The sequence below is a fragment of the Mesoplodon bidens genome, assembly GCF_964165515.1.
Source record: "Mesoplodon bidens genome assembly, chromosome: X".
NCBI lineage: Eukaryota > Metazoa > Chordata > Mammalia > Artiodactyla > Ziphiidae > Mesoplodon > Mesoplodon bidens.
Window position 1 is genome coordinate 68,209,312 of NC_138163.1, and position 27,710 is coordinate 68,237,021.

Below are 27,710 nucleotides of genomic sequence, written 5' to 3' on the forward strand. Positions count from 1 at the left end.
CTAGTGTATATCCTTCACTGCCAGCAATAGTGGACACCGCTATCAGAGTGGGTGCGTATTCATGTTTTAATCACCTTAAAATATACAGGAGGAGTTGCTATCATAGACTACTAAAATATCAGGGATACAGAAATCCTTTTATCAGAAAGTGGTCTATGCATGGTACCTTGTCTGTCAAACATTCAAAGCATAAAAGACATAAAATAACTAACCTGAAGAGATTTAGAATACATATAAGAATACTAGTACATGGGCAGTTTGTGGAAATTATCATAAAACTATATATGAGCTTTTTAAGGGTTTTTTGGGGGTTTTTTTAGTTATTTTACTATTTATTTACTTATTTGGCCACACCACGTGGCATGTGGGATCTTTGTTCCCTGACCAGGGATCAAACCTGCGCCCGTTGCATTGGAAACACGGAGTCTTAACCACTGGACCTCCAGCGACAGCTCCCATATATGACTTTATTACTTCTAATGATGGCCAAGCAACATTCTTCCAAGTCCTCTTAAGGAAATGTCTCAAAGCAACTAACTGAATTTCAGAGAAAGAGAATAATAGATTTCTATCCAGTAGAGCTATTGACAATAGGAAAAGGCTTCACTGATGCTGGAATTGTTTGTTGTGATGAAAATGAGTTGGTGAAATGGCATTGGATTGGTATGCATTAATTGAACCTCACAAACAATGCTGGGAAATAATCTTCCAAGTTAAAAAATGGGTAATTGAGGGAAGTGAAAAAGATGAAAACAGTATCAAAATATGTCACAAAAGAAAGGAACGATAACACACAAGAACAAAGTTATTAGGCAGAATGGAAAAACAATGGTTAAGCTTGCATTTTGTTTTCCAAGCATAATATATTTTCTCTAGTTCATAGGTACATATAAAAGTAATCTTTCAATTCTGAACATCTTAAACAAAAAAGTAATATTATTGAGTTTTTTTGGTAATTATTTGAATTGATTGATTTGATAATTATATTTAACTCTGATAATATTGTCTGGCACCTATTCCCCTGGAATAGAATAAATTGGTTTTGCTCATAAAATAATTTATTTTAGATATTAAATTTTGACTCTACTCTCATATTAATGCAAGGCATTTACTCTAGTTTTTCATACATTCATGATAGGGACTTTATCATTTACCATGCTTAAATGCTGTGCTAAGAGATGTGAGAATGTGTACTTTTTCATTTTTACCACTTTTATCAAGAATACTATTTAACATAACCTAAAAGGCAGACATTTAGTAAGAATTATTAACTCACCATACTTTACCATATATTGAAAATATTAATCACAAATGCTAGACAATTTGATTTGTAATTTGAAAAATATATATAAAAGTTAATCCCCTTGCTTTAAAATATGTTCCATCTCAATCATTTTAAAGGTAGAGCTAATTCTCTCTTGTTTACCCAGTAAAAACTAGGAGAGCTTAGTAAAAGCATGCTCACTGAAAACAAATATTAAATGTGTCCTCTCCTAATCACAAATTAATATGTAAAAGCCATTCTTTGCAGACTCCATTAAAATAAAAATACTGAGCCAAATAGTGAATCTAGCTTTTCCTTATATCGCCTAACTGACCTTCCATGGATAAGTTATCTGTTGTTTGTTGAATGGAAATGAAGCAACAACTTTAGGAGAGTTCAAAAATTTATATTTATCTCAGAGTTAGAAAGTTAGTAGAAAGATGTTACTACTGTGAACTAAAAGAATTATATATATATATATATATATATATATATATATATATATATATATATATATATATATATATATATTAAACAAACAGCAATAAATTGGGAGTATAGGATTAAAGGATAATGAAGGATAATTAAAGGATAATAAAGATACAACCCAGTGATTGTTTACCTCTTACAGTTACAAAGCTGACCTTACATCCCACAAAGGTAGGTTCAATCAAGCTCAATGCTCCTTAAAGACTGGGTCTATGTGCATGTGTCACAGATTCAGAAGTGATCAAATGCTTCAGACTTGTTCAACCCTATCTTAGATCTATGGTGGCAACCACAACTAGTGGGGCTTTATTTATATGTTTCACTGTGGTGTACTGATTGGATAAACACTGAGTCCCATCAAAATTGGCTTTGCTCACACAGACAGAGCCTTTAAGTTGAGGGAAGAAAGCAGGTAAGCAAAAGAGGGACAAAGAACGGAAAAAAACTTTATTGAGTGAGCTAAGCATGCATGCTTTCACAAAAGTTAATGCATTAGTTAGGTCTATCCAGCTGCAGCAGAATCCGGCATTACCAGAAGATCCATGATCTCTAACACTCCTGGTTTTGCAAAGATGATGTGCAAAACTACATGAGTCAGGATTTCTAAATTTTCTGAAGTTGCCATACAAAATAGTAACCCAAAGATGAACCCACATGGATCTTTTGGTCACATCCAGTTCTGTTGCCTTCATAGATATCTGTCATTACACCGTGGAAATGCACTGATTAGTTAAACATCCAGCAGGCAACCTTTCTATGGCTGTCTTCCTTTTTGAAAGTTAGGAAGTCGTTTTCTCATGGAGATGCCTTTTCCTTTTTATTAGAGTGAGACATAAATGTGAAAATCAATGTAATCTGCATACAGAGGGCTAGAAAACTGCATTAGAAAGGCACTGAAAAACTCCAGTGGTCAATTTTTATTTGTAGCTCTCTTTGCGCTCCAATGAGACTCTATATTGATTTGTTTTCCCTATTTTCTTACTACTAAATACTTTTAAAAATATTATAAAGGATCTAAACAGCTGTGGGAATCCTGAAAATTATGTATTACAAGATCTGCTCTTATTTTCATATTTAGTCGGTTTTGAAAAGTATCTAAAATTAGCAACAGGACTTAAATACTGATAAAAATGTTGCCTAGAATACTTTGCAAATATTGATAGGTTATGATTATTGTACCTGTGACTTTTACAAACAGTACAGTAGTAAGATTCAAAAAATATATTATTTTATACTTCTGAAAGGTAAATTATATTCACATTTTGCATTTTTAGAATATGCCTAACATATAAATGTACATCCTTTTAATGGATAAACATACAAGAAATTTGCTCACATTGTGTATGTAAAATTATTAGTCCCTAAATGCATAGTCTCAATAAACACTGCAAACTTTTTCCTCTATCATGAAGTAAGAAAAGTTAAACTTATTTATTTTCCTTATATGAAAAGTATCAACATAGGAGCTTATTCCCTTCCCACACCCAGGGGTCACATATTAAGCATTTACAGAAAGAAGTACACTGTTTACTGTACCTTGCATAGCAGTACCATCATGAGGAGTTCCACTGTTTTCTATTTCAATATCTGGAATCCCAGCATCTGAAAGAAGTGACATTCAATATTAAGGTACATTTCTATTTTTCCTGATTCCATTTAAAGTGAAAACTCTGTTCACCAGTGTTTTGGTCCTATAGATAACATGAGACTTTGTGTGGCATTTTGTTTTTGTTTTTTGTATGTCTATATGTTTTTAATGGTAGGAGGGAGAATTATAAACCATAGCTGAATTTTACAATTGGGCATATATTTCCAGGTATATAGTAAATACTTATTTATTCATTTTACACTCTAAAGATAAAACTCAGGAAAATAATCTGTCCATAAAACCCCCTCAGACTATCAGGTAACGTTCCCTGACTGTGAAATAAAAAAAAAAAAAATTGAATATAATTGCAGAAGTAGAAGTGCCCCATTCTTATGGTATATTTTCCATTTGTTAAATGTGATAGATGATGAGATTATCTCTATGCTAAATGCACATGAACACCAAAACACAGGCTATGATTTGTGGTCTTTATTTAGTACTGGTCCTAGGGGCCAAGAGATACATGAATTGTTTCAAAAAAAGTTGAGAAAAAGAAACAAAGAGTTGTTTTCTTTTTTATTTTCAATTTTAAATATGAAATGTGTTATCTAAAAGTTATTCATATACATGAAGCATAGCTTAATATGGCCATTTCTATATATATACACATTTGCTCAGACACCCTTGGGTAATGTGATAACAGGCGCCCATATATCATCCATCAAGGATTGATGTGAGAAAGAAATGATTTGACTACAAGTTACCATCATGTTGTAGAAACAGCTGCTTTTCCTTTATAACAGAGAACACTGGAGCTAGAGTGGAATTCACATATGGGTTCATTTTAAATACGTAAAAAGAAAAATGACAAACCTCCTCAGAGCTACATGTTCAGAGCCTCAAATAATTAGAGTGCATAGAATGTTGGTCCCATTGCTGGCTCCCACTGTCTAAGATGTTCCTCAGTATGAGATATTGATGTATTATTATTTATCTTCTCTCTCCTGCTTCTCAGTGAGGCATGGCTGTCATGAGCTAATAATCTACCTCTGTATTTCTATCGATTGTGAGGACAATGATCCAAGACAGTCACAGTAAAAAGGGAACTGAACTTTTGGAAAGATAAAAATACGATTGAACATTGTACAGTATTCTCTATTCATTCTTAGCATGGGACACTTGAAGCAACCCCCTTTTAGTTCATGTGTGTGTCATATTAGGTATGTAGTATGTGTATGCATGTGTATAATATTCTTAGGCTCATCCCTGTTACACACACACATCAGTTAGATATACCAGCTGTTAGTGTGCTCTAAAAGAAAAACTTGAATAGCCTATGAAATGAAATTATATTGTGGGGTTTCATAATTTAAAATGGAATCAGAAAAGTTTGGAATCAAGAGATTTTATGACAGAAGCACCTCTTCTCACAGGAGCTACATGAATTTACTTAGAACATTCATTTTCAACCAAGCACTCTTTAAGCCCTCATCACTGATGCAATCTGCATTAAATGAACCAGCATTCTAAAGCTCATTAAAATAAAGTACACCAAACATCAGCATATTTTAACACGAATGGACCTAAAACACTTACATTTTAAGTGCAGGGAAGTTATCAATATTACTTCTTCTGCAAAAAGAAGCAGGATTTCCTGTTCCTAGACTATTTATATCTCCCAGAATAGGGCTTATTTTGACAGATTTAATTAATGAACTAAAGCACTTGGCCTCAAATTGATTTTTTAATTACTGTATTCCTGGACAAAGCTTCTCCCTCACTCCCTCCTTCCCTCCTTCTGTTCCTTCTCCCTCTCTCCCTCCCTGGCTCTCTCCCTCTCTCTGCTTTGTGTACCTTGAGTGTGAAGATGCAATACAGACATTACCTTTCAACACCCTCAATCCACTGTTGCTGGTAGTGCCTTGCTTAAATGCTTGCTCCACTTGCTCCCTTCGCTTTGATTCAAATTCCAAGGCTTCCTGTAGTTTTCTCTTTGCTTTTTTCTCCTTCTTCAGGCGCTTTTGCATGGTAGCTAAAATATGGAAACGGAAATAGTTTGCAAAGGCTTAATCATTGAAATCAGGTTGCCGGTTTTGATGAATTAAAAACCATAGATACAGATTCAGAGAGATATATAAATGTATGAGTCAACATAAGATTACCTTCTTTTGATTCCAATTATCATTAGACTCAACCAAAGAGTATTCTATCACGCAACCAACTTATTTTTGCTTTCACATCTCCAGTAAGTATGCTCTACCACCACCATACATGTATTTGTATGGTGGTGGTAGTAGTGGCGGAAGATTGTTTTCTACTTTGACTACAGGAATTTAGTGATAGCTTGAAACATTTTATAAATTGATTAAGAAAAATATTCTTATTATTCATCAGGTTATTCCTATACATATTTCAAAACACAGAAAATCTAATGATATTTATTGAGTTTCAAAACTTTGTATGTCTTTAAACACTCCCAAACACATTCTATGAGGCCACCATCACCCTGATACCAAAACGAAAGAAAGGTGTCACAAAAAACAAACAGGCCAATATCACTGATGAACATAGATGTAAAAATCCTCAACAAAATACTAGCAAACAGAATCCAACAGCACATTAAAAGGATCATACACCATGATCAAGTGGGGTTTATTCCAGGAATGCAAGGATTTTTCAATATATGGAAATCAATCAATGTGATACTAAAAAATTGAAGAATAAAAACCATATGATAATCTCAATAGATGCAGAAAAACTTTTGACAAAATTCAACACCCATTTAGGATAAAAACTCTCCAGAAAGTGGGCATAGAGGGAACCTACCTCAACATAATAAAAGCCATTTGTGAGAAACCCACAGCCAACTTCCTTCTCATTGGTGAAAAACCGAAAGCACTTCCTTTAAGATCAGGAACAACACAGGGTGCTCACTCCACCACTATAATTCAACATAGTTTTGGAAGTTTTAGCCACGGAAATCAGAGAAGAAAAAGAAACAAACAAACAAAAAAAGGAATCCAAACAGGGAAAGAAGAAGTAAAACTGTCACTGCTTGCAGATGACATGATACTATGGATAGAAAATCCTGAAGATGCTACCAGAAAACTACTAGAGCTAACCAATGAATTTAGTAAAGTAGCAGGATACAAAATTAATGCACAGAAATATCTTGCATTCCTATACACTAACAATGAAAAATCAGAAATAGAAATTAAGGAAACATTCCCATTTACCATTGCAATACAAAGAATAGAATACCTAGGAATAAACCTACCTAAGGAGTAAAAAGAACTGTATGCAGAAAACTGTACAACACTGTTGAAATAAATCAAAGACAATACAAACAGATGAAGAGATATACCATGCTCTTGGATTGGAAGAATCAACACTGTGAAAATGACTATGGCACTGGAACCAATCTACAGATACAATGCAATCCATATCAAATTACCAATGGCGGGAGGAGAGGGGAAGATGGCGGAAGAGTAAGTCGTGGAGATCACCTTCCTCCCCACAGATACACCAGAAATGCATCTACACGTGGAACAACTCCTACAAAACACCTACTGAACGCTGGCAGAAGACCTCAGACCTCCCAAAAGGCAAGAAACTCCCCACGTACCTGGATAGGGCAAAAGAAAAAAGAATAAACAGAGACAAAAGAACTGGACGGGACCTGCACCAGGGGGAGGGAGCCATGAAGGAGGAAAGGTCTCCAAACACTAGGAAGCCCATTCACGGGCGGAGACTGCGGGTGACGGAGGGGGAAAGCTTTGGACTAGTGGAGGAGAGCACAGCAACAGAGGTGTGGAGGGCAAAACGGAGAGATTCCCGCACAGAGGACCAGTGCCAACCAGCACTCACCAGCCCGAGAGGCTTGTCTACTCACCCGCCGAGGCGGGCGGGGCTGGGAGCTGAGGCTCCGGCTTGGGATGGAGAGCAGGGAGAGGACTGGGGTTGCCGGCGTGAACACAGCCTGAAGGGGTTAGTGCACCACGGCTAGTCGGGAGGGAGTCCGGGAAAATGACAGGACCTGCCGAAGAGGCAAGAGACTTTTTCTTCACTTTTTGTTTCCTGGTGCACAAGGAGAGGGGATTAAGAGCACTGCTTAAAGAGGCTACAGAGACAGGCGTGAGCCGTGGCTAAAAGCGCGGACCCCAGAGATGGGTGTGGGACGCTGGGGCTGTTGCTGCTGCCAGCAAGAGGCCTGTGAGTGAGCGCAGGTCACTGTACATGCCCCCTTTACAGGGAGCCTGTGCAGCCCGCCATTGCCAGGGTCCTGGGATCCAGGGACAGCTTCCCCTGGAGAGTGCACGGCACACCACGGGCTGGTGCAACTCACGCTGGCCTCTGCCACCACAGGCTCGCCCTGCACTCCGTAACCCTCCCTCCCATCAGCCTCAGTGAGCCAGAGTCCCTGAAGCAGCTGCTCATTTAACACCATCCTGTCTGAGCAAAGAACAGACGCCCTCCGGTGACCTACAAGCAGAGGCGGGGCCAAATCCAAAGCTGAGACCCGGGAGCTGTGAGAATAAAGAAGAGAAAGGGAACTCTCTCCCAGCAGTCTCAGAAGCAGCGGATTAAACATCCACAATCAACATGATGTACCCTGCAACTGTGGAATACATGAGTAGACAACGAATCATCCCAAATTGAGGAGGTAGACTTTGAGAACAAGATTTATAATTTTTTCCTCTTTTCCTCTTTTTACAACGAATCATCCCAAATTGAGGAGGTGTACTTTGAGAGCAAGATTGATGATTTTTTCCCCTTTTCCTCTTTTTGTACATGTTTATATGTATGCGTCTGAGTGCCATTTTATCTGTATAGCTTTGCTTCCACCAATTATCACAGGGTTCTATCCATCCGCGTTTTTTAATTATTATTTATTTATTTTAATAACTCTTATATTTTATCATACTTTATTCTATTTTACTTTATCTTCCATCTTTCTTTTTTTCCTACCTTCCCTCCTTCCTCCATCCCTCCCTCCCTCCTTTCTTTCTTTCTTTCCTTCTTTCTTTCTTTCTTTCTTTCTTTCTACTTCTACTAATCCTTTCTTTCTAATTTTTCTCCCTTTTATTCTGAGACGGGTGAATGAAAGGCTCTTGGTGCTGCAGCCAGGAGTCAATGCTGTGCCTCTGAGGTGGGAGAGCCAACTTGAGGACACTGGTCCACAACAGACCTCCCAGCTCCACATAATATCAAATGGCAAAAATCTCCCAGAGATCTCCATCTCAACACTAGCACCCAGCTTCACTGAACGACCAGCAAGCTACAGTTCTGCACACCATATGACAAACAACTAGCAAGACAGGAACACAAACCCACCCATTAACAGAGATGCTGCCTAAAATCATAATAAGGCCACAGACACCACAAAACACATCACCAGACGTGGACCTGTCCACCAGAAAGACAAAATCGATCCTCATCCACCAGAACACAGGCACCAGTCCCGTCCAAAGGAAGCCTACACAACCCACTGAAACAACCATAGCCACTGAGGACAGACATCAAAACAACGCAAACTACGAACCAGAAGCCTGCAAAAAGGAGACACCCAAACACAGTAAGATAAGCAAAATGAGAAGACAGAAAAACACACAGCAGGTGAAGGAGCAAGATAAAAACACACCAGACTTAACAAATGAAGAGGAAATAGGCAGTCTACCTAAAAAAGAATTCAGAATAATGATAGCAAAGATGATCCAAAATCTTGGAAATAGAGTAGACAAAATGCAAGAAACAGTTAACAAGGACCTAGAAGAACTAAAGATGAATCAAGCAATGAAGAGCAACACAATAAATAAAATTAAAAATTTTCTAGAAGGGATCAATAGCAGAATAACTGAGGCAGAAGAACGGATAAGTGACCTGGAAGATAAAATAATGGAAATAATTGCTGCAGAGCAGAATAAAGAAAAAAGAATGAAAAGAAATGAGGACAGTCTCAGAGACATCTGGGACAACATTAAACGCACCAATATTCAAATTATAGGGGTTACAGAAGAAGAAAAGAAAAAGAAAAATGGAATGAGAAAATATTTGAAAAGATTATTGTTGAAAGCTTCCCTAATATGAGAAACGATATAGTTAATCAAGTCCAGGAGGCACAGAGAGTCCCATAGAGAATAAATCCAAGGAGAAATACATCAACACACATACTAATCAAACTGTGAAAAATTAAACACAAAGAAAACATATTAAAAGCAGCAAGGGGAAAACAACAAATAACACACAAGGGAACCCCATAAGGTTAACAGCTGATCTCTCAGCAGAAACTCTACAAGCCAGAAGGGAGTGGCAGGACATAATTAAAGTGATGAAGGAGAAAAACCTGCAACCAAGATTACTCTACCCAGCAAGGATCTCATTCAGATTTGATGGAGAAATTAAAATCTTTACAGACAAGCAAAAGCTGAGAGAGTTCAGCACCACCAAACCAGCTTTACAAAAAATGCTAAAGGAACTTCTCTAGGCAAGAAAAACAACAGAACGAAAAGACCTACAACAATGAACCCATAACAAGTAACAAAAGGGGAATAGAAACATACATATCGATAATTACCTTAAATGTAAATAGACTAAATGCTCCCACCAAAAGATAAAGATTGGCTGAATGAATACAAAAACAAGTCCCATATATATGCTGTCTACAAGAGACCAACTTCAGACCTAGAGACACATACAGACTGAAAATCAGGAGATGGAAAAAGATATTCCATGCAAATGGAAATAAAAAGAAAACTGGAGGAGCAATTCTCATATCAGACAAAATAGACTTTAAAATAAAGACTATTAGAAGAGACAAAGAAGGACACTACATAATGATCAAGGGATTGATCCAAGAAGAAGATATAACAATTGAAAATATTTATGCACCCAACATAGGAGCACCCCAACACAGAAGGCAAATACTAACAGCTATAAAAGGGGAAATCGATAGTAACACACTCATAGTAGGGGACTTCAACACCCACTTTCAAAAATGGACACATCATCCAAAAGGAAAATAATTAAGGAAACACAAGCTTTAAATGATACTTTAAACAAGATGGACTTAGTTGATATTTATAGGACATTCCATCCAAAAACAAGAGTATATACATGTTTCTCAAGTGCTCATGGAACATTCTCCAGGAAAGATAATATCTTTGGTCACAAATCAGGAATTGGTAAATTTAAGAAATTTGAAATTGTATCAAGTATCTTTTCTGACCACAATGCTATGAGACTAGATATCAATTACAGGGAAAGATCTGTAAAAAATACAAACACATGGAGGCTAAACAATACACTACTTAATAACGAAGTGGTCACTGAAGAAATCAAAGAGGAAATAAAATAAAATACCTAGAAACAAATGACAATGGAGACACGATGACCCAAAACCTATGGGATGCAACAAAAGCAGTTCTAAGAGGGAAGTTCATAGCACTACAATCCAACATTAAGAAACAGGAAACATCTCGAGTAAACAACCTGACCTTGCACCTTAAGCAATTAGAGAAAGAAGAACAAAATCGCCCAAAGTTAGCAGAAGGAAAGAAATCATAAAGATCAGATCAGAAATAAATGAAAAAGAAATGAAGGAAACGATAGCAAAGATCAATAAAACTAAAAGCTGGTTCTTTGAGAAGATAAACAAAATTGATAAAACATTAGCCAGACTCATCAAGAAAGAAAGGGAGAAGACTCAAATCAATAGAATTAGAAATGAAAAAGGAGAAGTAACAACTGACACTGCAGAAATACAAAAGATCATGAGAGATTACTACAAGCAACTCTATGCCAATAAAATGGACAAGCTGGAAGAAATGGACAAATTCTTAGAAATGCACAACCTGCCAAGACTGAGTCAGAAAGAAATAGAAAATATGAACAGATCAATCACAAGCACAGAAATTGAAACTGTGATTAAAATTCTTCCAACAAACAAAAGCACAGGATCAGATGGCTTCACAGGCGAATTCTATCAAACATTTAGAGAAGAGCTAACATGGATCCTTCCCAAACTCTTCCAAAATATAGCAGAGGGAGGAACACTCCCAAACTCATTCTAAAAGGCCACCATCAACTTGATACCAAAACCAGACAAGGATATAACAAAGAAATCAAACTACAAGCCAATATCACTGATTAACATTGATGCAAAAATCCTCAACAAAATACTAGCAAACAGACTCCAACAGTACATTAAAAGGATCATGAACCATAATCAGGTGGGGTTTATTCCAGGAATGCAAGGATTCCTCAATATACATAAATCAATCAATGTGATATACCTTATGAACAAACTGAAGGAGAAAAATGATATGATTATCTCAAGAGATGCAGAGAAAGCTTTCGACAAAATTCAACACCCATTTATGATAAAAATGCTGCAGAAAGTAGGCATAAAGGGAACTTTCCTCAACATAATAAAGTCCATAAATGACAAATCCACAGCCAAAATTATACTCAGCGGTGAAAAAGTGCAACCATTTCCACTAAGATCAGGAAAAAGACAAGGCTGCCCACTCTCACCACTCTTCTTCAGCATAGTTTTGGAAGTTTTAGCCACAACAATCAGAGAAGAAAAGGAAATAAAAGGAATCTAAATTGGAAAAGAAGAAGTAAAGCTGTCATTGTTTGCAGATGACATGATACTATACATAGGGAATCCTAAAGATGCTACCAGAAAACTACTAGATCTAATCAATAAATTTGGTAAAGTAGCAGGATAGAAAATTAATGCAAAGAAATCTCTGGCATTCCTGTACACTAATGATGAAAAATCTGAAAGTGAAATCAAGAAAACACTCCCATTTACAATTGCATCAAAAAGAATAAAATATCTGGGAATAAACGTACCTAAGGAGACAAAAGACCTGTATGCAGAAAATTATAAAACACTGATGAAATAAATTAAAGATGATACAAATAGATGGAGAGATATACCATGCTCCTGGATTGGAAGAATCAATATTGAGAAAATGACTCTACTACCCAAAGCAATCTACAGATTCAATGCAATCCCTATCAAACTACCACTGGCATTTTTCACAGAATTCGAACAAAAAACTTCAAAATTTGTTTGGAAAAACAAAAGACCCTGAATAGTGAAAGCAATCTGGAGAACGAAAAACGGAGGTGGAGGAATCAGGCACCCTGACTTCAGACTACACTACAAAGTTACAGCAATCAAGACAGTATGGTACTGCCACAAAAACAGAAAGATAGATCAATGGAACAGCATAGAAAGTCCAGAGATAAACCCATGGACATATGGTCACACTATCTTTGATAAAGGAGGCAGGAATGTACAGTGGAGAAAGGACAGCCTCTTCAATAATTGGTGCTGTGAAAACTGGACAGGTACATGTAAAAGTATGAGATTAGATCACTCCCTAACACCATACACAAAAATAAGCTCAAAATGGATTAAAGACCTACATGTAAGGCCAGAAACTTCCAATCCCTTAGTGGAAAACATAGGCAGAACGCTCTGTGACATAAATCACAGCAAGATCCTTTTTGACCCACGGCCTAGAGAAATGCATATAAAAACAAAATAAACAAATGTGACTTAATGAAACTTCAATGCTTTTGCACAGCAAAGGAAACCATAAACAAGACCAAAAGACAACCCTCAGAATGGGAGAAAATATTTGCAAATGAAGCAACTGACAAAGGCTTAATCTCCAAAATTTATAAGCCGCTCATGCAGCTCAATAGCAAAAAAACAAACAACCCAATCCAAAAATGGGCAGAAGACTTAAATAGACATTTCTCCAAAGAAGATATAGAGACTGCCAACAAACACATGAAGGAATGCTCAACATCATTAATCATTAGAGAAATGCAAATCAAAACTACAGTGAGATATCATCTCACACCAGCCGGAATGTCCATCGTCAAAAAATCTAGAAACAATAAATGCTGGAGAGGGTGTGGATAAAAGGGAACACTCTTGCACTGCTGGTGGGAATATGAATTGGTACAGCCTCTATGGAGAACAGTATGGAGGTTCCTTAAGAAACTACAAATAGAACTTCCATATGACCCAGCAATCCCACTACTGGGCATATACCCTGAGAAAACCATAATTCAAAAAGAGACACATACCATAATATTCATTGTAGCTCTATTTACAATAGCCCGGAGATGGAAACAACCTAAGTGTCCATCATTGGATGAATGGATAAAGAAGAAGTGGCACATACATACAATGGAATATTACTCAGCCGTAAAAATGAATGATATTTAGCTATTTGTAATGAGGTGGATAGACCTAGAGTCTGTCATTAAGAGTGAAGTAAGTCAGAAAGAGAAAGACAAATACCGTATGCTAACACATATATATGGAATTTAAGAAAAAAGAGTCATGAAGAAACTAAGGGTAAAACAGGAATAAAGACACAGGCCTACTTGAGAATGGACTTGAAGATATCGGGAGGGGGACGGTTAAGTTGTGACAAAGTGAGAGAGAGGTATGGGCATATATACACTACCAAACGTAAGGTAGATAGCTAGTGGGAAACAGCCGCATAGCACAGGGTGATCAGCTCGGTGCTTTGTGACCGCCTGGAGGGGTGGGATAGGGAGTGTCAGAGGGAGGGAGATGCAAGAGGGAAGGGATATGGGAACAGATGTATATGTCTAACTGATTCACTTTGTTATAAAGCAGAAACTAATAAAAACAAATTACCAATAGCATTTTCACAGAACTAGAACAAAAAAACTCACAACTTGTATGGAAACACAAAAGACCCTGAAGAGACAATGGAACTGGAGGAATCAGGCTCCTTGATTTCAGACTATATGACAAAGCTACAGTAATCAAAACATTGTGGTCCTGGCACAGAAAAAGAAATGTAGATCAATGGAAAAGGATAGAAACCCCAGAGATAAACCAACACACATATGATCACCTTATCTTTGATAAAAGAGGCAAGAATATACAATGGAGGGATGACAGCCCCTTCAATAAGTGGTGCTGATAAACCTGGGCAGCTACATGTAAAAGAATGAAATTAAAACACTTCCTAACACCATACACAAAAATAAACTCAAAATGCATTAAAGAGCTAAATGTAAGGCCAAACACTATCAAACTCTTCAAGGAAAACATAGGCAGAACACTCTATGACATAAATCACAGCAAGATCCTTTCTGACCCACCTCCTAGAGTAAGAGACAAAAATAAACATATGGGACCCAATGAAACTTAAAAGCTTTTTCACAACAAAGGAAAGCATAAATAAGATGAAAAGACAACTCAGAATGGGAGAAAATATTTGCAAATGAAGCAACTGACAATGGATTAATCTCCAAAATAAACAAGCAGCTCATGCATCTCAGTATCGAGAAAACAAACACCCCAATTGAAAGTGGGTGGAAGACCTAAACAGACATTTCTCCAAAGAAGACATATGTATTGCCAACAAACACATGACAAGATGCTCAACATCACTAATCATTAGCAAAATGCAAATGAAAACCACAATCAGGTATCCCCTCACATGAGTCAGAATGGCCATCATCAAAAAATCTACAAACAGTATATGTTGTAGAGCGTGTGGAGAAAAGCGAACACTTCTGCAATGTTGGTGGGAATGTAAATTGATACAGTCAATATGGAAAACAGTATGGATGTTTCTTAAAAAACTAAAAATAGAACTACCATGTGATCCAGCAATCCCACTCCTGGGCATATACCCTGAGAAAACCAAAATTCAAACAGACACATGTACCACAATGTTCATCGCAGCACTATTTACAATAGCCAGGACATGGCAGCAACCTAAATGTCCATCGACAGATGAATGGATAAAGAAAATGTGACACATGTATACAGTGTAATATTACTCTGGCATAAAAAGGAACAAAACTGAGTTATTTGTAACGAGGTGGATGGACGTAGAGTCTGTCATACAGAGTGAGGTAAATCAGAAAGAGAAAAACAAATACCGTATGCTAACACATATATATGGAATCTAAAAAAAAAAAAATACAGTACTGATGAACCTAGTGGCAGGGCAGGAATAAAGATACAGATATAGGCAACATACTTGAGGACACATGGGGAGAAGTGGAAGCGGGGATGAAGTAAGAGATTAGCACTGACATATATACACTACCAAATGTAAAATGGATGGGTAGTGGGAACCTGCTGCATAGATCAAGAAGATCAGCTCACTGGTTTGTGATGACTTATAGGGATGGGGTAGGGAGGGTGAGAGGGAGGCTCAAGAGGGATGGGATATGGGGATATATGTATACATATAGCTGATTCACTTTGTTGTACAGGAGAAACTAACACAACATTGTAAGGCATTTATACTCCAATAAAAATGAAAAAAAAAGATGTATGGAAGAAAAAGACAAAGCGGTATGTCTTTTAAAACTTACAGTGTCAAGGGTCTATTTCTTTGAGATGTTACCAGTTTTTAGGGCAAATATCTGTCTCTTTAAATATATGCACATATCATCAGACTCTCTCTCTCTCTCTCCATATATTTATATTTGAATCTATCTCTACATTTTAAAGAGAATAACTTTCAGCAATGATTATGTTAAGCAATCTGTAAAGGCACAACATTTCTTTCATAAGCAGAAAAGGCAATGAAGAAGTAAAAACAATTAAAACTCAACTCTCAAGGCCTTATGTCTTAACTAGAAACTTTAACTGCCCTAATGTATGATTGTTACTATTCTCTGAAACCTTGAAATCTGTGATAATTTCTCAAACAGAATTACTGGGCTCCAGCAATATATTGGTTCATTGCAGGGTTCTAAGCAGACCGACCTTCACATTCTTCCTAAATCAGTTGTAAAAATTTAAGATATTGATATTAGGACAATAGAAAAATATTCAAGGAACATTAAACAAAATTACAAAGTATATGACATTTTAAAAATATTAAAATTATTCAAATACAATCAAAATATTTTGATTGCACTAAAGTGAATATGATGCTAATTTGAGTTTCAGTTGTATTTATCTCACAGTTCAATGTCTTTTCATATAAATTACCTTCAGCAACTTGAAGAGAGTCATTTACTCATCTAAATTTATGTTCATTTAAGACAAAAATTCAGAGGACTAAAGTAATAACAATATGGGAATCTTGGAATAAAGACACCGAGAATGTCTGGTTTCTGTTATTTTTGATAAAATACTATTAAATAAGGTTAAGCATAAAAATATTTTACTATCATAATTATACTTAATTATCATCATTCAAATAAAGCTTTTAGTAAATTATTTAAATCAAAAGCATAGATTTATTCAACTTAATGTATAGCAATGTCCTTGATAAGACAAAATTTTGCTTCTAGTAAAATTATTTATTCAAAAACATTCCATATGTTGATTCCCTTGAACTTTATGATTCCATATATTATAAACAATGCCACAGAATATTACATTAAAATTATATAAAAATAATAACTCTAATTTATTTAGGACCTACCATGTACTGAACATTTTTCTAGGACTATATCTCATTTAAAACTTACAACAACTCAGCAAGGAATATATTGTTATCTCCATTTTATAGATGAGGGAATTGAGTCCTTGAGAGGTCAAGAAATTTATTCAAGATCCCAGAACTAGTAGTTCTCATAGCTTGAGGGCCAAAGATCATATAGGTAGTTGTTTCAAAGCCTGGGGACCATATAGTTCATCAAGGACCAAGACAGATGAGCTCCAAGCTCTCTTGTAGCTCTATCATTCTTTGATTCTAAGTGTTTAAACTGCAAAGAATATTATAACATATATTTATTTCAAGTAACACATTCTGGCTAGGAACAAAAAGTAGTTAGAAGGAATATATAAGTGTGAAATAATGTTTTCCTTAAAAAAAAGATACTCATAGGGATTCTTACTATATATATAATTATATATATATATATATATATATATAGTTTACTATATATGTATATACAGTTCTACATATGATTTTTATATATGTATATATGTTGCTACTATTTTTTCTAAAAACTTAGAGAGACATTACTTGTTAACTACAATATCAATTTTCTCCATTTTTCTTTTCAATCATATGACTTTAGATAAATAGTTCACCCTTTGTCCTAAAAAGTAGGTTTACTGGGTAGGAGATATTTAGACAACTAGAAAGGAATTTAAGTGATCATGCAGTCGACTATTGTAATAGATGATGATGCTGAGATTCATAGAGATGAAGCAGATAGTTTCTCTAAATCAATGAGGATAACAGAGTAGTTTCTTTTCATTATGCTAGTCATAAGATGAAAAATGTTAAAAACAGTGCTTAGCACATAGCAGACAATTGATAATCATTAGCTAGTGATGGTAGTAGTAGTAGTAGTACTAGTAGTAGTAGTAGTAGTAGTAGTGATGGTAATAGTAGTAGTGACAGTAATGACAGTAGTAATAATGATGATAGAATATTAGTAGTGGGATAATTATTATATCATAATAATTGCTAAATTTATTAAATATAAATGCTTCATAGTAAATCTGATAATAGATACAATATTACATCTACAATGTCTAAGACTTTTTAAAAGACAATAGTTGTGATACCAATTATAAAGACAGACCCGAAGACTCTATAAGAAGTTAGTAAATAGAAATCGGTATGAGTAGATCCCTAAAAGTTAGAAGCCAATTTTACTATATGTAGTAGATTTTCCTAAGTCAATTTGTGAATGTTATTATATTTAACATATTAGGTACTTTAGTATAAATAATTTCCCTACTAAAGAAATGTGCTTTTATGGCTCCTAATCATAATAATATATATTGCATCCCAAATATCAGAAATAAACTAATTTCTCCAAACTTTAAAAAGACAATTTAGCTTCTGTTTAGTAATATTTAATGACTTTGGCAAGATAAGAAGAGGTTTAATTCTTTTTAGATGTAATGACTGAATTTCCATTTTGAACTGAACTAATAATTCTTAGGTCTTAAGGAAAATATACAGTAAAATTTCAATTTCTTGATGCAAATTTCAGAATATAATATGCTATATTGGAATAGTATAAAGTTAGTGGATTTCACTCAACTGGAGTAATTCTTCCTAGTTTAGGGAGGCATTTTCTGGGTTGTGAATTTTCTCTCCTTTTTTGCCTCTCATTCCCACTCTTTAACTCTTTTAATTGACTTTTGCTTTGTGATCATTCTATAGAAGAAAAAGCAAAGAAGAGAAAGAAGCTGAAAAGCACAATAGTCACTTTTGCTGCTGTTTTGTATTTTATGGTAAATATAAGGAAGAGGTGAAAATTGTTGGTTAAAGTTTTGAATTTTCTCTGGTTTTGATACGTTAGTCTCATTATCCACATCTATAGATTATCAAATGCCTACCAATTGTTAGTAAGTTATTTCTATTTGTGAACAATATTTTCCATTCTCTCACTTTTGTCTCCATCCATACTTATGCTACCCTATTCAGCCCTCATCACCACAGCCTAGATAAGGGCAATCCCCTTTTACATAGTTTCCTTGTTTGTAGTCTTACTCCAAGTCCCATCTAATCTATTCCCAACACCGGAGTGGTCTATCTGATTGAAAGCAGACCAGATCAATCCGCTGCTTATCTTTTAATACTTCCCATAACCTACAGGACAAAGTCTAAGCTAATCTTTTACATGATTAAAAATGGCCTTTATGTGTGGACCCTCAAGATGGTGGAAAAGTAAGACGTGGAGATCACCTTTCTCCCCCAAAATACATGAGAAATACATGTACATGTGGAACAACTCCTTCAGAACACCTAATGAATGCTGGCAGAAAACCTCAGACTTCCCAAAAGGCAAGAAACTCCCCATGTACCTGGGTAGGGCAAAAGAAAAAAAGTAAAACAGACAAAAGAATAAAGATGGGACCTGTACCACTGGGAGGGGCCTGTGGGAGGAAAAGGTTCCACAGAATAGGAAGCCCCATCACTGGCAGAGAATAGGGGTGACGTGGGGGGAATCTTCAGAGCCACAGATGAGAGCACAGCAATAGGGAAGCAGAGAGAAAAGCAGAGAGATTCCCACACAGAGGATTGTGCCGACCAGCATTCACCAATCTGAGAGGCTTGGTTGCTCACCTGCCAGCCGGGATGGGTGGGGGCTGGGAGCTGAGGCTCGGGCTTCAGAGTTCAGATCCCAGGGAGAGTACTGCAATGAGCTGTGTGAACACAACCTGAAGGGGGCTAGTGTGCTACAGTTAGCCAGGAGGGAGTCCAGTAAAAAGTCTGGAACTGCCTAAGAGGGAAGAGACATTTGTATCTGGGTGCGTGAGGAGAGGGGATTCAGAGCACCACCTAAACAAGCTCCAGAGATGGGCCTGAGTCGCGGCTATCAGAATGAACAACAGAGATGAGCATGAAACACTAAGGCTGCTGCTGCAGCCACCAAGAAGCCTGTGTGCAAGCACAGGTCACCCTCCAAACCACCTTTCCCAGGAGCCTCTGCATCCTGTCACTGCCAGGGTCCTGTGATCCAGGGACAACTTCCCCGGGAAAACACACAGTGTGCCTCAGGCTGTCGCAATGTCACACTGGCCTCTGCCACTGTAGGTTCGCCCCGCATCCATACCCCTCCCTCCCCCTGGCCTGAGTGAACCAGAGCTCCCTAATCAGCTGCTCCTTTAAAATCATCCTTATGGAGCAAAAACCAGATGCCCTCAGGTGACCAACACACAGAGGCGGGGCCAAATCCAATCCTGAACCCCAGGAGATGTGTGAACAAAGAAGAAAAGGGAAATCTTTCCCAGAAGCCTCAGGAGCATTGGATTAAATCTCCACAATCAACATGATGTACCCTGCATCAGTGGAATACCTGAATAGAGAAAGAATCATCCCAAAATTTAGGCAGTAGACTTTGGGAGCAACGATATATATATATAGTTTTCCTTTTTCTCTTTTTGTGAGTGTATATGTGCATGCTTCTTTGTGTGATTTTGTCTGTATAGCTTTGCTTCTACCATTTGTCCTAGAGATCTGTATGTCTGGTTTTTTTGTTTGTATTATTTTGTTTTCAGTATAGTTTTTAGTGCTTTTTATCATTGGTGGATTTGCTTTTTGGTTTGGCTGCTACTCTCTTTCTTATTTTTTTCTCTTTTTATTACTTTTTTAATTTTTTAATTTTACTTTTTTCTTTCTTTTCTCCTAAATTTTCTTCTGAGCCATGTTGCTGACAGGGTCCTGGTGCTCTGGGCACAAAGGGACAGCCAAGTTCAGGATATTGGTCCACCAAAGACCTCCTACCTCCACATAATATCAAATGGCAAAAGCTCTCCCAGAGATCTCCATCTCAATGCTATGATCCACCTCCACCCAATGACCAGCAAGATACAGTGCTGGACACCCTATGCCAAACAAAAAGCAAGACAGGAACACAACCCCACCTATTAGCAGAGAAGCTGGCTAAAATCATAATAAGGACACAGATACCCCAAAACACACCACCGGACACAGTCCTGCCAACCAGAAAGAAAATATCCAGCCTCATCCACCAGAAAATAGACACTAGGTCCCTCCACCAGGAAGCCTACACAACACACTGAACCAACCTTAGCCACTGGGGACAGACACCAAAAACAATGGGAACTACAAACCTGCAGCCAGTGAAAAGGAGACCCCAAATACAGTAAGTTAAGCAAAATGAGAAGACATAGAAACACACAGCTGATGAAGGGGTAAGGTAAAAACCCAGCAGATCAAACAAATGAAGAGGAAATAGGCAGTCTACTTGGAAAAGAATTCAGGGTAATGATAGTAAAGATGATCAAAAGTCTTGTAAATAGAATGGAGAAAATAAAAGAAACGTTTAACAAGGACCTAGAAGAATTAAAGAGCAAACAAAGATGAACAACACAATAAATGAAATTTAAAATTCTCTAGAAGAAATCAATAGCAGAATAATTGAGGCACAAGAACGTATAAACAAACTGTAAGATAAAATTTTGGAAATAACCACTGCAGAGCAGAATAAATAAAAAAGAATGAAAATAATTGAAGACAGTCTCAAAGACATCTGGGACAACCTTACTTGCACCAGCATTTGAATTACATGGGTCCCAGAAGAAGAGAAAAAGAAAGGGACTGAGAAAATATTTTGAGATTATAGATGAAAACATCCCTAATATGGGAAGGAAATAGTCAATCAAGTCCAAGAAGCACAGAGAGTCTCATACAGCATAAATACCAGGAGAAACATGCCAAGAAACATATTAATCAAACTATCAAAAATTAAATACAGGGCTTCCCTGGTGGCGCAGTGGTTGAGAGTCTGCCTGCCGATGCAGGGGACACAGGTCCGTGCCCCAGTCCGGGAAGATCCTACATGCCACGGAGCGGCTGGGCCCGTGAGCAATGGCTGCTGAGCCTGCGCATCCAGAGCCTGTGCTCTGCAATGGGAGAGGCCACAACAGTGAGAGGCCCACATACCGCAAAAAAAAATAAAATAAAAATTAATTAATTAAATACAAGGACAAAATATTAAAAGCAGCAAGGGCAAAACAACAAATAACATACAAAGGAACCTCCATAAAGTTAAGAGCTGATCTTTCATCAGAAAGTCTGCAAGCCAAAAGGGAGTGGAAGGACATATTTAAAGTGATGAAAGGGAAAAACCTACAACCAAGATTACTCTACCAGCAAGTATCATATTCAGATTTGATGGAGAAATTAAAATATTTATCGACAAGCAAAAGCTAAGAGAATTCAGCACTACCAAACCATCTTTACAAGAAATGTTAAAGGAACTTCTCTAGGCAGCAAACAGAAGAGAAGGAAAAAAACCTACAATAACAAACCCAAAACAATTAAGAAAATGGTAATAGGAACATACATATCAAGAATTAACTTAAAGGTAAATGGATTAAATGCACTAACCAAAAGACACAGACTGGCTGAACGGATACAAAAACAAGACCCGTGGGGCTTCCCTCGTGGCTCAGTGGTTGAGAGTCCGCCTGCCGATGCAGGGGACATGAGTTCATGCCCTGGTCCGGGTGGATACTGCATGCTGCGGAGCAGCTGGGCCCCTGAGCTGTGGCTGCCGATCCTGCATGTCAGGGGAATGTGCTCCACAGTGGGAGAGGCCACAGCAGTGAGAGGGCCACGTACCACAAAAAAAAAAAGACCCGTATATATGCTGTCTACAACAGACCCATTCACACCTAGGGACACATACAGACTGAAAGTGAGGGGATGGAAAACGATATTCCATGCAAATGCAAATCAAAGGAAAGCTGGAGTAGCAATTCTCGTGTCAGACAAAATAGAATTTAAAATAAAGACTATTACAAGAGACAAGAAGGACACTACATAATTATCAAGGGATCAGTCCAAGAAGATGATATAACAATTGGAAATATTTATGCACCCAACAAAGGAGCACCTCAGTGCATAAGGCAAAATCTAACATCCATAAAAGGGGAAATAGACAGTAACACAGTCATAGTAGGGGACTTTAACACCCCACTTTAACCAATGGAGAGATCATTCTCCAGGAGAGATCATATCTTGGGTCACAAAACATGCTTTGGTAAATTTAAGAAAATTGGAATTGTATCCAGTATCTTTTCCAGCTGCAATGCTATGAGACTAGATATGAATTACAAGAAAACATCTGTAAAAAACACAAACACATGCAGGCTAAACAATACACTACTTAATAACCAAGAGAAAACTGAAGAAAACAAATAGGAAATCAAAAAATACCTAGAAACAAATGACAATGAAAACACTATGACCCCAAACCTATGGGATGTAGCAAAAGCAGTTCTAAGAGGGAAGTTTACAGTAATACAATCCTACCCTCAAGAAACAAGAGACATCTGAAATAAACAACATAACCTTACACCTAGAGCAATTAGAGAAAGAAGATCAAAAAATCCCCAAATGTAGCAGAAGGAAGAAATCATACATATCAGATCAGAAAGAAATGAAAAAGAAATGAAGGAAACAATAGCAAAGATCAATAAAACTAAAAGCTGGTTTTCTGAGAAGACAAAAAAAAAAGATAAACCATTAGCCAGACTCATCAAGAAAAAAAGGGAGAAGACTCAAATCAATACAATTAGAAATGACAAAGGAGAAATAACAACTGACACTGCAGAAATACAAAGGATCATGAGAGATTACTATAAGCAACGATATGCCAATAAAATGGACAACCTGGAAGAAATGGACACATTCTTACAAAAGCACAACCTTCTGAGACTGAACATGGAAGAAATAGAAAATATAAACAGACCAATTATATGCACTGAAATTGAGACTGTGCTAAAAATCTTCCAACAAACAAAAACCCAGGACCAGATGGCTTCATAGGTGAATTCTATCAAACATTTAGAGAAGAGATAACACCTATCCTTCTCAAACTCTTCCAAAATATAACAGAGGGAAGAAAACTTCAAACTCAGTCTATGAGGCCACATTCACCCTGATACCGAAACCAGACAAAGAAGTCACGAAGAAAGAAAACTACAGGCCAATATCACTGATGAACAAAGATGCAAATATTCTCAACAAAATACTAGCAAATAGAGTCCAACAGCACATTAAAAGGATCATACTACATGATCAAGGGGGGTTTATCCCATGAATGCAAGGATTCTTCAGTATACACACATCAGTCAATGTGATATACCATAGTAACAAATTGAAGGATAAAAACACATGATCATCTCAATAGATGCAGAAAAAGCTTTCAACAAAATTCAATACCCATTTATGATAAAAACCCTCCAGAAAGTAGGCATGGAGGGAACTTACCTCAACAAGATAAAGGCCATAGATGACAAACCCACAGCCAACATCATTCTAAATAGTGAAAAACTGAAACCATTCCCACTAAGATCAGGAAAAAGAGGTTACCCACTCTCACCACTATTATTCAACATACTTTTTGAAGTTTTAGCCACAGCAATCAGAGAATAAAAAGATATAAAAGGAATCCAAATTGAAAAAGAAGAAGTAAATCTGTCACTGTTTGCAGATGATATGATATTATACACAGAGAAACCTAAAGACGATACCTGAAAACTACTAGAAGTGTTCGGTGAATTTAGTAAAGTAGCAGGATACAAAATTAATGCACAGATATCTCTTGCATTCCTATACACTAATGATGAAAAATCTGAAAAATAAATTAAGGAAACACTCCCATTTAATACTGCAACAAATGAATAAAATACCTAGGAATAAAGTTACCTAAGGAGACAAAAACCTGTATGCAGAAAACTATAAGACACTGACACAAGAAATTAAAGATGATACAAACTGATAGAGATATATACCATGTTCCTGTATTGGAAGAATCAACACTGTAAAAATGTGCATACAACCCAAAGCAATCTACAGATTCAATGCAATCCCTGTCAAGCTACTAATGGCATTTTTTACAGAACTGGAACGAAACATTTCACAATTTGTATGGAAACACAAAAGTCCCCGAATAGCCAAAGCAATCTTGAGGGAAAAAAAAATGGCGCTGGAGGAATCAGGCTCCCTGACTTCAGACTATACTACAAAGATACAGTAATCATGACATTATGGTACTGGCACAAAAACAGAAACATAGACCAATGGAACAGTATAGAAAGCCCAGACATAAATCCACACACATATGGTCACCTTATTTTTGATAAAGGAGGCAAGAATATACAATGGAGAAAAGATATCCTCTTCAATAAATGGTGCTGGGAAAACTGGACAGCTACATGTAAAAGAATGAAATTAAGAACACTCCCTAACACCATACACAAAAAGAAAATCAAAATGGATTAAAGACCTAAAAGTAAGGCCAGACCTGTTAAACTCTTAGGGGAAAACATAGGCAGAACACTCTATGACATAAATCACAGCAAGATCCTTTTTGACCCACCCCCTAGAGAAATGGAAATAAAAAAAAGTAATAAACACATGGGACCTAAAAAAATTTCCAAGCTTTTTCACAGCAAAGGAAACCATAAACAAGATGAAAAGACAACCCTCAGAATGGAGAAAATATTTGAAAAAGATGCAAATGACAAAGGATTAATCTCCAAAATTTACAAGCAGCTCATGCAGCTCACTATCAGAAAAACAAACAACCCAATCCAAAAATGGGCAGAAGACCTAAATAGACATTTCTCCAAAGATATACAGATTGCCAACAAACACATGAAAGGATGCTCAGCATCACTAATCATTAGAGAAATGCAAATCAAAACTACAATGAGGTATCACCTCACACCAATAAAAATGGCCATCATCAAAAAATCTACAAACAATAAATGCTGGAGAGGGTTTGGAGAAAAGGGAACCCTCTTGCACTGTTGGTGGGAATGTAAATTGATACAGCCACTATGGAGAACAATATGGAAATTCCTTAAAATACTAAAAATAGAACTACCATACCACCCAGCAATCCCACTACAGGGCATATACCCTGAGAAAACCGTAATTTAAAAAGAGTCATGTACCACAATGTTCATTGCAGCTCTATTTACAATAGCCAGGACATTGAAGCAACCTAAGTGTCCATTGACAGATGAGTGGATAAAGAAGATGTGGTGTATATATACAATGGAATTTTACTCTGCTTTAAGAAAAAAACAAAGTTGAGTTATTTGTAGTGAGGTGGATGGAACTAGAGCCTGTCATACAGAGTGAAGTAAGTCAGAAAGAGAAAACAAATACCATATGCTAACACATATATATGGAATCTAAAAAAGAAACAAAATTTTTTTTCTGAAGAACCTAGGTGCAGGACTGGAATACAGACGCAGACGTAGAGAATGGACTTGAGGACACAGAGGGGTGAAGGTCAAGTTGGGACGAAGTGAGAGAGTGGTACTGGCATATATACTACCAAAAGTAAAATAGGTAGCTAGTGGGAAGCAGCTGCATAGCACAGTGAGATCAGCTTGGTGCTTTGTGACCACCTAGAGGGGTGGGATAGGGAGGGTGGGAGGAAGACACAAGACGGAGGAGATATGGGGATATATGCATATGTATAGCTTATTCACTTTGTTATAAACATAAACTAAACACCATTGTTAAGCAATTATTCTCCAATAAAGTTGTTAACAAAAGAAAATGGCCTTTATAATTTACCCTCTACTTTTGTTATGCACTATTCCCCAACATTCACTTCATAAAACTCAAAGTCATGGTATTAATACACTGTATATATTTGACCATGTTTGAGGCTTCTTGCCTCCATGCCTATGTTCATTGTTCTAGAATGACCAGATCACTCAGTTACTCTCATGCTTTTCTTGGCTTACTGATTCTTCAAGACTCAGGTTCAAGTGTCAGCATCAGAAAACCTTCGACCATCAATTCCCCACACCACCAAGCTGAGCTATCTACCCCCTCTCTATATAAGCATATATGATGTACATCATTGTTCTTTCCACTTTGTCTTATAATTAGCTGGTTGGTTGTGCTAGTCTCCTGAAATGTAAATCTTTCAAGGACAGGGACTGAGTTTTATCTTCTAACCCCAGAATCTGACATTGTTCTTGGCAAAGTGTAAGCATTTAATACATAAGGAATTGTTCGAATATATATATCTATCTCCAGGAGTATTTTGTGAAATTGTGAGAGAAGTAAGCATATTCATTTTTCCAGAAATGAAGTGTAGATCTTGCTCATTATGTTTAATTACAAAGAGAAATAGTGTAAACATTTTACTTTGTGGATTGCACACAGTATTTGATTCTTAGCTTGTCATTTGTTTTCAGCAGTTCCTGGCTATCCCTGAGAATATTTCTATTAGTACTGAAAATATCTCCAACACAATCTTACCTTATTCACTTATATTGAACTTGTTAAACTTACTTCTGCTTTGAAGCTCAACTGCGAGTTGTCTTTCAAGGTTTTCTCTAATTTCTCTCTCTTTATAGAGCTCCATTCGCAGTTCCTTTTTTTCTTGTTGAGTCTGCTTCTCTTGGACGTGAGCATTATCCAAAGCCACTTTCAGTAGACCCTGTCAAAATACAGCAAATGGCATGCAGTTCATCTTATCTGTTTTAATTTCTCAAATATGAAATAATTTATGTAGGTGCTAATGTCTTGTATTACATTTATTTTGTTTATAGAAATATTGTTGACCTGAATGTTGGTCAACAGAGCCTCCACAGAGGACAGACTATCAGCAAAAATGAATGGTCCAGGGAATCCAGGAGGCAATGCTTGCCCAGGAGTCAGTTGGATCTTGTCCAGGGGTGACTTCATCATTGGAATTTGAATGGGTACCTCTTCTGCAAGAAATAAAATTAATATCAGAAGGTTCATAAACTAACAGTTCAAAATTTTCACTATGTTTCCTTTATCTCTATAAAGATTTTGTTTCTAAAGCTAAATGATGGAAAACTCATAACTGGAAGTCATACCTATTTCCCAG

At 36.8% G+C, this 27,710-nt stretch overlaps 1 protein-coding gene across 2 annotated transcripts in view; it reads right to left on the reverse strand.

The window, feature by feature from the left end:
• DACH2 (dachshund family transcription factor 2) overlaps positions 1 to 27,710 on the reverse strand; it is a gene marked incomplete at its 5' end in the record, with an annotated part of 684,702 nt that overhangs the window by 20,628 nt on the left and 636,364 nt on the right. For both annotated transcript variants that reach the window (XM_081223202.1, XM_081223203.1), the window contains 4 exons: positions 3,290 to 3,355; positions 5,227 to 5,373; positions 27,146 to 27,293; positions 27,419 to 27,567. In XM_081223202.1, coding sequence (XP_081079328.1) covers positions 3,290 to 3,355; positions 5,227 to 5,373; positions 27,146 to 27,293; positions 27,419 to 27,567 — 510 coding nt within the window. The remainder of the gene's footprint in view (positions 1 to 3,289; positions 3,356 to 5,226; positions 5,374 to 27,145; positions 27,294 to 27,418; positions 27,568 to 27,710) is intronic.